Source organism: Cylas formicarius, unplaced genomic scaffold (genome assembly GCF_029955315.1).
Source record: "Cylas formicarius isolate icCylForm1 unplaced genomic scaffold, icCylForm1.1 PGA_scaffold_5__7_contigs__length_24384050, whole genome shotgun sequence".
Taxonomy (NCBI): Eukaryota; Metazoa; Arthropoda; class Insecta; order Coleoptera; family Brentidae; genus Cylas; species Cylas formicarius.
The window spans coordinates 5201481-5213614 of NW_026844341.1; the positions used below are offsets into that span (position 1 = coordinate 5201481).

General features: G+C 34.0%; 1 protein-coding gene across 1 annotated transcript; it reads right to left on the minus strand.

The window, feature by feature from the left end:
• Positions 1-7272: 7272 nt before the first annotated feature.
• LOC132702362 (uncharacterized) lies at positions 7273-7732 on the minus strand. The gene is made up of 2 exons (XM_060670946.1): positions 7614-7732; positions 7273-7520 (listed from the first exon to the last, which is right to left on the minus strand). The coding sequence occupies exons 1-2, from the start codon at positions 7699-7701 to the stop codon at positions 7273-7275; spliced, it is 336 nt and encodes a 111-aa protein (XP_060526929.1). The 5' UTR covers positions 7702-7732.
• Between the last annotated feature and the right edge of the window lie 4402 nt (positions 7733-12134).

Genomic DNA, 12134 nt, shown 5'->3' on the forward strand with positions numbered 1-12134 from the left:
GGTAATTTCAGTAAATCAATTTCAAGAAAAGGCAAGAGTGCAGCGCCCAAAAAGTAGAAGACGTATCCCAAATTCCCAGATGGTTTTTACCAAAATTTTGTACTCGCTATATACTGCCTTTTATATTTCGGGATTTTCTTAAACTAGTCCTGCCATCTGGCGACTAACGTTTTTATAGGGAAATTTGATATTTTGAGGTTAGGTTTACTTAGTTAGGTTTTGGCGAAAGAGTATTGTTTGTATTCTGCAATAATTGAATGAACTTAATTCGTAGTCTTAGTTTTCTTAAGGATGAATTCGGTGCAGCTCGTCCAAAATCGGTGGTTGTCCAAGAAAATATTGATGCAGTGCGGAAACTGATTTTGCAGGATCGTCATGTGAATTACCATGAGATTGAGGTATCTTCGGGCATTAGTGGGCCCAGTACACAGAAAGACCTTTTATATAGTCCTGATTTACCACCTAATGACTTCTTTTCATATCCATACATTAAGAATAAATTACGTGGCAACGATTTTTGACACCCGAAGAAGCGATTGACGTGTTTAAAAAGCAAGTTTTGGAGGTGCCCTACTCGATGTGGGAAAAATGCTTTGAAGATTGATTTTATCGAATGCAAAAGTGTATTGATCATCAGGGTGAATATTTTGAGAAATAATGAAGTTATATTTGTTGGTAGCTTATATTTTTTTATTACAAATCCCGAAATATAAAAGGTAACCCTCGCGCATTCCCATAAGATTTATTTATTCACTTTACTTAGTTTTTATGCATTCTCAGCTTTTAGAATATAAATATATATCAAACAAAAGATGAGAAGGAGATGTATCTTGGCTCTCTTGCGGAATAAACTTGCTTTTTAAAAACCACATTTCAAATTTAGTTATCAAAGATCCATGTCAAATGCTTAGCGACTTTCAATTTTTTTCTTCGAGCTAGTAATGCTGTCAGGTCATTTGGGAGCACCCCGTATGCATTTCGTATCGTTATTCCTCCTATCGGCGGTTGACGTGCGTGAAAGAAATTAAACCGTAACGGCACGAATGGCGATTCGTGTGATGCTGATGCTGCGAGGCTGTTCGTTTCCGGGGAATCGAAATGAACGAGAGAAGAAAAAAACGACGAACTGGAAAAAAAGCGGTTCCCGTCCCACGTGAAAATCGAACACGCGATTCATAAATTTCCAGATTATATCTCCGCCTTCGCTCCCTAATCCTTCATTACCACGGTTAAGCCAATGAAGGCGTACATGCCTACTATCAACAAGATTAAATTAAATTTCGAATAAATCGACGATTACGTTATAAATAATGTATTAAAACGGAGTGTAAATAATACATATTCCGACCTAAAAATTATGATATATCAATAGATCGCGTGATCGAATGCTTTTATGACGACGAATTCCTGCTACACTAGTTGTCGCACTTTTGCACATGTTGAACTTCTCTAGTTGGATCGTAATTTATTTATTATTCAGAGGAACGTTTCTCATTAAATAATTCTTAAAGAATGGTACACGAGGTGTCTTCAACAATAGGCTTACGCTTACGTTTGACAGACAACCTACGGAACACAAAATCTCGTGATGTAATAGAGTATTGAAAATGATGGATTGGAGTAGTCAGTCACACAATTGCTTAAAATGCTGTAGGTGAAAACAAAACATCTATTAAAGACATAAACCTTGTTACATTTCTTGACAAACACAAAGTTATGCCTGATTGCCAGTCAACTTTTCTGCGAGCCTTAGAAAACATCTGGAATAACATCCGGCAATACGAAGGACAAAAAATAGCACATGTATTTTGGTTTTTCAATACATTCACGGACCCAGCTGAGTTATGACGATTAATCAAAAGAAGGCAGATAAATCTGAATCGAAAGTTGTCATAATATAGGGTTTTTTTTTTTCGATGCATAGAACTTTAAGTTGGCATTACTGTTCAAGATGGCGACCGATTCAACAGCTGTCAAGTGATTTATTCTCAGTTTGATTTAGCAATTCATCATAAATAGACCCACGCCTGAACAATGCTTGCAAATAGTGCAATTTTATTTCGAAAATAATCGTTCTGTGCGGAATACGTATCGCGCACTACATCCATTTTATCGTCGACAAAATCATCCATCAGATCAGTTAATTCGATTAATCATGGAACGTTTTCGTACCACCTATACTCTTATTGATAACTCGCATCCCCAGAGACCCCGTTTTGGACCTGTGAACTGGCCTCCAGATCTTGTGATTTAACACCGCTAGACTACTTTCTGTGGGGCGATGTAAAGTCATTGGCCTATGCGGATAAGCCACAAACGCTTGACCATTTGGAAGACAACATTCGCCGTGTTATTGCCGATATACAGCCACAAATGTTGGAAAAAGTCATCGAAAATTCCAGATTGGACTACATCCGCGCCAGCCGTGGCGGTGATATGCCAGAAATCATATTTAAAATGTAATGCCACAAGATTATCTTTCGGATAAATAAAATTCATGTCAATCGAATAATCCATCGTTGTTTTATTGCAACTTAAAGTTCTATACATCGAAAAAAAAACACCCCTTAGGTGTGCCACAGACCTCGGTTTTATACATTTATTTTCTAAATGTACGTCGCGAATATGAAAGATGGCGTGAAATATCCAAAGTTTGGACACTATGCGGACGATAATGAGTTGAGTTTAACAAAGGCAAGAAGGGCTAAACTACGATCTGCAAAAACTAAACATATTTTGCACCATCTAAAACTTAACCCCGATAAGTCATAACTAAGGTAATAGACAAAAACAAAAACGTAAGAGAACACGTAAGAAAAGAAAAGAACGTAATAACTTGAAGACTTGGATTACTAATGCCATGATTAACTCTTATAAAACTCGAGGCAAACTAAAAAACAACTTCAGAAAATTAACAGCATTGCTAAAGAGAATCAATCTAAGAACTACAGAGATAAACTTAAAGCTCTTTTGTCTAATGTTGAGAATAATTATTATAAGCATAAAATAGAAGAAAACAAGAATAATCTTAGGAAAATATATCAATTAGTTTCAGATGCTTCTAATGAAGATAGTCAAAAATCAATTTTCAAATTGTAAACCACAATAATGAGAGTTTCGATAAGGATATTAGCATGGCCAACTTCTGTAACCAGTACTATGCAAGTATAGGGGTCAAATGAACAAAAATATTGCATTTCATTATAGTTTGGAGTTTGATTTTTCAGGGATTCGCAGGACAATGTATCTGGAGGCAGTGAGTGACAATGACCTTGTGAAACATATTCACAGATTAAAATCCGCTGGTGCCCCCGGCTGTGATGGCATAATATCCAGAGATTAATAATTTATTTGTACATTAGACATTATTAATTTCATATTCACTACTGGAGATGTGCCAACCCAATTTAAAGTGTCAATGATGACACCAATATTTAAGGCGGGTGATCCCAAATTGGTTAAAAATTACAGACCCATCAGTTTGATAAGCAACATTGCGAAAATTTTCGAAAAATGTTTGAACGAACAACTTACTAAGTTTTTAAAAATGAATAACCTCCTTTCAGAAAACCAATTTGGATTCACAGCGATGCAATGCGGGAGCTAGTGTCTTATGTGACTGATGAGATCAATAAGAAAAATATATCTGTGTTTCTGGACTTGGCCAATGCGTTCGACGCAGTGCCGCAAATGAAATTATTGGATGTTCTTCAACGCAACGGAATTCGAGGTACTGTGTTGAGGGTTTTTAAAAGCTACTTGGCAAGCAGGGTGCAAGATACAATAAGCGAACCTGAAATTATACATATAGGAATACCGCAAGGCACAGTACTGGGACCGACACGCTTCAATCTGTGCAATAAGGGACTAACATCGTTAAACATAAAGTCATAAAACCAATCATACTGTTTTGCTCTTTATTAGTGATAGCTGAGATGGGGCGCGAGCCCGGGCAACCGGCGAACTTCAAAGGGTGAAAGAAAGGTTAGATTATATGGATTTTTCAAAAACTATTGTTTATCGTCCTAATTTTGAAAGTAAACGTGTGTAAAATACTGGGCTATTTATATTGGTACAAATTTGTGTGGGAGAGTCACATTAACTTCTTAACAAAAAAGCAAAGGTATTTAATATTTTTAATAAGGGAATGTCTAACTGATCAACTTCTGTTGAGATAATAGTCCTGGGGGGGCGTACTGCGTACTGCGTTGAGACCATTCTTAAAGTGATTTACAAAATACATCACTTATATCCAACAAATCTTCTCTATAGAGAAAAGGATTGTGATATTCGATCGTTATACATTTATATGGTTTGTTGATATAATAATCGTCTGTGTACCACTAGAACAATAATGAATAGACAAGTACATGTACCGATGCCTAGAAGTGAATTCTATAAAAACAATTTTCAATATTTGCGGAATATATTATACAATAGCACTCCATTAAAAATAAGACTGATAAATAAAATAGGTAGATTTAAAAATGAAACTCGTAAATATATATTTGAAAATAGGGAACTTTATTGTGTGTTGTTTTGAACTGTGGTATATTTTGTTTTTATTATTTTGTTAGATTTGTTGGGCGGGGACTGAACTGCATTACGTTATGTTGGTTTATATAATAGGGTAAGAGGGTAGTATAGAGGGTTATAGTTATTATCTTATTTTTAAGGAAGCGCAACCAAAAATTAAGTGTATGTAAAACTCCTTGGACTTCATCATCCATTTGTACTTTTTAACCCAGCATGTTAAAAATTAACATTAAAAGTTAAATTAAATACATAGTGCAATTTAAAAGTTCAGATTAATAACAAAACTTTTTCCAGCAAAAAATCTGGGTAGTGAGTTCCCCATCTTTTTAAAGTTAGAGTTAAAAGTTATAAATTGTATTAAAGAAATTGTTCTATATGAGTGTTGATATGTGTTTATCTTCTTTTGATTATGGTAATATAGCATCCGATAAAAAGGACGCAAGGCTGCAAAATTGCTGTAGGAGGCTTTCGTAGGGAATACCACTTCAAAACCACTTCACTCCACGTTTAAATCATCACAAAATTTTAATTACGAATAATCGACGTAAGTATCATATGCACAAATTGTTAAAGAGCTTTAAGCCAGAGCACCTTTTTGAAGAGTTTAAATTGTTATCTCAAGTTTTTGAAGTACCCAGGTACAGTCTATATATCGAAAAATCCTTTAAATTTGTAGCTATCAAAATGTGGAATGAAATACCAAATAATTAAAAAAATTACAAAGGCAAGGAATTTTCCAAACTTATAAAACTAAAACTGATCATTGCAGTGAACAACAGCATTTGTAACATATTATCATATCATATGAGAAGGTTAGTTAAAAAAAATGAAATAGAAAAAAGGGAATAATTTAATAAAAGGGAATAACTATTCTTCGTTTCAACTATATTTCCTTTTCTCGTGTGTTTTTTCGTTTATGTTCACATTTTCTTCCCTTTTTTAGAGAAGGAAATGTTATCGGGATTTTAATCGGGAGGGAATCATTTCTTGTCTAGCACCTTTGAAAAAATATCTTTGTAAATTGCTGTTATAGTGGCAAACAGTGCCGAACCAATCAGAAGGCAGTATCACCAGTCTGAATCGAAGGAAGCTTATCTTGACGTCGGATAGAGTAGTGTGGTTTTTGTTGATATGAGGTTGCCTATATTTTCTCTTGTGTTTTTTAACATTATTATTCTAAATCGAGTCAGCATTTTAATTTTTAATGTTGAATATATTTGATATTTTTAGGTTATGATTTACATTTTTTTAGGAATAAACTGACTAGTCAACGTTGTAACTTGAAATTACCTCAGTTAAAAATGCTGCACATAAAAAAACCAAATAAAACTGTTTCAGACAAAAATGAAATTAGAAGTGGAAGACATTTTTAATTTTTTATGAGTTTTAAAATAACTATATACTTTCATCAGTGTTTAATTTATTAATGTTTTATGTTTAGGCACAATAGCAATAAATTAATAAAATTTCATATTATTTATTTATCTGGCTATTCACTCAATTTACATTCTTACATTTATTTTAATTGCTATAAATGCATCTAATAATAATCAATGTATATTCGTAAAAAATAAACAAGCTAAACTAGACAAAACATCTCCGAAAAAAATGTCAAGAATACAAATTTGGTGCTGGAGTGGCAGGAAAGTATGAAAGCGGTTGAATATCCCGAGAATTCCAGAATTCATTAGACAAAAAATTTGTAAATGAAATATTGGGGGGCAACTTTAAAGTCTCAAAGGAAACCTCCATTTTAAAGTGCGAATGGAAAAATATGTTAAAACCACACCACAAAAAATATAAAATGTGAGAAGGTTTCACTGCCAAAATACAAAAATTTGGTGATCAAGTCTTACTGAATCAGCCGATGGATCTGTGATTCGTACGAAACAGAAATACGGAATTGAGATAAAAATGATTATTTATTAATTTTAAACCACAATTAAGTTTTTTTCTGTTTAAAAGGCGTCTACTTAAAATACTTAAAGTTATTTAGGGGAAATTCACAGTATGGAAAAATCTACATGAACGGGTGGTCGCCTTGAACAATACCAGTAATTTAGTAACAGACTTGCTATTTTTTTAACCCATATTATCCAAAGCATAAAAAAATACTTTTTTGCTCTGATATTATTTATTTTGTTGCACTTAAAAATACCTTACATGTAATAAAAAAAATAAAAACTTGAAACATACAAAAAAATATTGGTGCGTAGGCACATAAGATGTAACATATAATTTATACATAAATATACAAACTAAAAGAACTAGAAATGGATTGTTTTCCAAATAGAACCTGATTTGATACAAAAAATCGCATAATATTTTATGGTGCTTGAGCGCACCACTGGTGACACCCGGTTATACTTTTAGTGAAATTTTACAAAGCAGGAAGTATGTAAATGCACATTACACTTATTACAAACGTAAATTGTATGGCTGTGGCAGATTCTACATCTCCTTCGGGCTTTATTAGCATGTGCAATCATGCGGTGACCTTTATTATCATAACGCACTTCATCTGTGGCAGGTGCAAGATTTCTTTCAGTATTTGTTTTATCAGTTTTTAAAAGTCTCACAGCAATGTAAGATTTAAAATCAAATCAATCACTTCGTCATTTAAAATCATAAAAAATCTTTCAAGCCGAGTTTTTCCAGAAAGCCTATTTTTTAGTTCCTCCCACGATCTAAATTCATCGGATATAGGTGTGTGAGTGTACTAAATCCGACCTTTTTTCATTTGACAGTCTGTCGTTTGAAGAAAGTTCTTTTGAATTCCAGGGTTTCATCATCCCATTCAGGTTCAGTAGTTGATGAATTACAGGACTGTTGAAGGACAGCTGTATCATTCGGTGTATGTAACTCGAAAGTTCTAACTATATCAGTTGGTTCCCCAAACTCTTGTAGATTTATGTTATCGTTGATATCTTCTTCGTCAGTCAAGGTATCAACTTCGGGTGGAATATAGACCGCGTCAATATGTTCTGTAAATATTTTTTCACGTTATTTTTAGCATAAATTTACAAGGAACGGAATGCTACAATACATAAGAATACGTAAATCCAAATAAAACTTACGGCTTTCATTGTTATTGTCCTCATCCATCACGATCTCGTCCACAGCCGCCTCTAATTCTTTTTGAGTCAAGTACCTCGGAAATGTCATGTTTTACGAACTGTAACGTTCACTGCACAAGGCACAAACTAATACTAAAGAACACGCTAATTGTTGGATGTTTATTCTACATGCGCTACACGCAATAACAACGTTTTGTTTTACTGATAAAACCAGTGGTGCATTCGCGCACCAGTAAATATTTTCAAAAAATAAAGCATAATCAATATAGTATTTCCAATGTATGTTTTCTGCGATGTAATCTACATGCCATAGACTTAACAAAAATGGCAATATAAATCCAAAATATTTTTTTTTACTATTTTGACTTTGATCTTTCCTTCACACATAAATTAGCGATTTCTACCGTTCCGTGTCCTTTAGTACTGATAATAATAAAATTTCTAAATGGATGTGCAAAAATATTTCCTGGATGTGACAAAAAAATCATAGAATAGATGGTGCATTAACGCACCACTGGGACAAAATGGGTTAATATAGCAAATCTATGTGAATAGGGCCTTTGAATTAAGGTTATAAATCAGCATTTTTAATAGAAGAAGTTTAAATTTTAAAATTCCGCCCTTGGTTCCTGTATTTCGATTTCCATTGAATAAGACACACACCAAATTTTGTTGTCTCATATGTAGTGGTTCTGAAGTTGTAATCGCAAAACAGATTAACTGCTATCACGTGTTAGTCATTTGAAACCGCCCAAGTAAACTGTGCATGGAATGTTCTTCTCAAACACCTAGATGTTATTGTAGTACGTCACCACCATCTAAAACTAATGATCAATTGCATGAATTCAGTGAATCAATCTTTTTCCGTACATATTTGCTCCCTACCTACAGGGTGCGGCCTTAACTTCGTAATTTTATCATGAAAGTTATACTTCTCGATGAATTGCAGCTCATGCTCGGTTAAATCGGAATTTTTAGAGCTGAGACAGAAGCTAACCTCGAAAATTCTACGGCATTGACAGACAACCGGCCATCAATAAAAATACTTCCGTTTCAGCCTAATTGGAACATTACGTTTGATGGAAAGCCGAAAATCCGATTTAAATACCTAAGCTCGCCATAAAATCTACGTGAACAGAACTTTAAGAGGAGGAAATTTCTCCGTTGCAATTTCAATATTTCATTTTTATCGCTTATTGCTAGTAAAGCGGGGGAGCTATTCAAAAGTTTATATCATGCCAGCCACTTTAAATCTTGCAACTTTAATGTCCGCGGACAAAATGACAATAAACTTTTGTGCTTCGTGCCCGCACATGGGGTACCCGTTCAACTCGTTGAAGGCATTCCCGGTTGAATTATGAGAGCCGCTAATTTTCACAACTTGCCAGCGATCCTTTTCGTTTTTGAGTGGATGGGGCTGATACTCGTTCGCAGAAATGGCCGCCTCTTCATAGATTTTTTTCGTGTCCCTCTGAATAATAATATTAATAATAATAGCAATAAATAGGCCTTACTAAAATACAACAAAAGAATATACCATAATAGAAGGTGGTCAGGTCTAGCAGCGCTACTTCACCTGACCACCGATGCAATATAGTAAGTACATCCCAAAATATGCAGAATTTAACAAAAAAAAAAGAATAAAAAAGCTAACAAATATAAATAGCAGCACTTAAATTCACCTCAAAGGGCGATGAATATACAAAATTCATATTCCTAAAAAACAACTTTTTTTTAGCCCATACACTATGTGTGTGTCGTCCGAAATGTATATTTTGTTTTCATATTATTTCTTTAACAATTTTCCAATCCAAAACTAATTCAACTACGTTTAAGACCTTAGATTTGATTTAATTAAAACCACGCAAGTATGTTCTCCTTTACAGAAAAGAAAAAAAAATGAAAAAAGAAACAGACTCTGGAAAAAAGCAAGGCGTAATAATCAAAAGAAAAGCAATAGAAGAAATTTAAGAATTTTAAGAATTTAAGAGGTTCCGCATCTCCTTAATCTCACCCTCTCTTTTAATTCATTTTTGAATGTAGAAGTTGATGAACAGGCAACAATATCCAATGCAAGTTAGTTGTAAGTTTTAATAGCGTTATATGTGAAAGAGCTCTGAAACGCAGCGGTGCTATGCTTGGGAATATCGTAAGACAACTTTAGTTTTACGGTACAATAGTGACTCGTAAATCCCTCGCATTAAAAAACAGAACATACTTGGTAAATTCATATCAAAATTAGCAGTAATTTTTATTTATTATTTAATATTTATAATAATAATAATAAAGAGCTTTTATTAAAATACCACAAAAGAAAATATACCACACTAGAAGTGACACAGATAGCGAGGTCTAGGAGCATAATAGAAACTTGGAAAAAGTAAGGATAATATTCAGTCTTATTAGAGCAGGTCAGTATACAACATCCGCATATCCCAATAGAGGGAGTATGTGAGAGAGAGAGAGTGAGAGTGAGAGGGGTGGGGGGAGAGGGAGAGAGGGAGGGGGAGGGTTTAAGGGAGGGAGTTATATAGAGGTAGAGGGAGGGAAGGAGAGAGAAGGAGAGAGAGAGGGAGAGAAGGGGAGGCGGAGAGAAGGATAGAGAGAGGGAGAGAAGGGGAGGCGGAGAGAAGGAGGGAGGGAGAGAGAGATAGTTAGAGAGAGGGAGAGGGAGAGAGAGAGAGAGAAAGTCACACACTTGAGGGAAGTTACAAATTTTTATGCTTGGAAATTTCCATTTCTTTTATTACCACAAAAACAACTTGCGTCTTGGAATTATTTAATATCGGACCTTGGAGTTTTGATATTCTAGAAATTACTTCAGGATTCTCGGTTATTTCGTCGAAAGCCAAAGCTATACCTTTGACCGAGAATGACAAGTATATCTGTATATCATCAGCAGACTGATGACAGATTTAAGTCCTTAGAGAAGTCAGATGCGCAAATCGAGAACAAAAAAAAGGTCCTAAAATGCTGCCCTGAGATACTCCCCATAAAATTGGTCCAAAGTCAGACACCACTGATCCCAACGTAACCCTCTGCCGGCGATATTCCAAAACGATTATGATTTAAGGTATCAAAGCCCCAAATCCAACAAACTCAAAGAAGTATCACACACAACTGGGTGGCAGGCGAAATATTAGAATCAGCAACATGATTATTAAGTTGATCATATATAATCCTTTACAATATTTTAGGCATTGGACATTATGCTCACACCTGTACCTATTTCGATATTGGATTTAGCTACCATTTGGACGTATTTTATGTAGGTCAAGTGTTTAATTCATACGTTAATGTCACTTATGATAATAGGACCGATATCATAGTCCAACTAATTTTTGACTGCAAGTTTATCGTCGTCCAGACGGTATAAAATATTTTTCGATTTTTCTGTAAGAGAATGATGTATTGTTTGTTGAGAGGGTTTCTCTAATTGCAATTTCCGCCCTTTGAGCTGGTGTTTTACTGATTTGACATGCTGATCCACGATAAATTTATTATCTGCATGAATGTGTAAATCGATAGAAAAACTAATTCTAAAAAATCTTCTACCAAATAAAATGTTTGAGTCGATACATTAAAATTGTTAAAATTAGCAACAAATAATTTGCTTCAGTAAATCATTTATAAATACTTTATACTCCCTATAATGTGCTTGAATAAATGATTTATATAAGCCAAAATTTTTTAGTATGCCAAAAAACTTATATTTTTCTTTTTTTACTATAAAGCTTTACAAAAAAAATGGCTGCCACTCAAGTGAGATTCCGATACCTCTTTATCCACGGCCTATGGAAGTTAGCTTATGGCATTTTAAAAAACACTGGACGGACAGACACAGACACATTCTGCTTAAAAAACAAGACACACAAGAACGTTTCAAGTTAGCGACGTTAAAGGTACTACCCTTTAAATTATCGAATTCAATTGCAATTGCAAATCATTAATTTATCAAAGAATCTTTTGCTGTGTGCTGTGCCGAAAAGGGCTGGACAAATTTAATGCTATTATCATTAATGCTATTAACGCATTTTGCATTTTATACTTTCCCTACTAATAACCTGGGTCATTTTTATCATATTTCTTCTTTTTTTCTTTGATTTCTTTACATTCGCCACCGAAAATATTTTTTAAACAATTTTCGCAATTATCTTTTTGTCACAGTCATATTGGGAAACTTTTCACGAAAGCGTATTGTATTAAATATGTTGTTTTCTCAAATGTAAATAAAATGATGACATTAAATTGAACGTATCCAAAATTAGTTATCTTTTCAGATTTTGTTGTTGTAAAAACCATAATTAATTGAAAAACGACAATTGTAATTATTTAAGTAAATTTTTGTATTTAGCCTTTTTGCTATATATAAACTACTTTGTATTATAAAATGAAATTAATGGTACTTCTCTCGTGGAACAGTTTCACATTTTCCTAATTTATTAGCATTTCAACTTGTCCAAAAATCTCTCAACATCGATTCGTTAAAAACAACATTCCGTTTGAGATACTAACAGATAC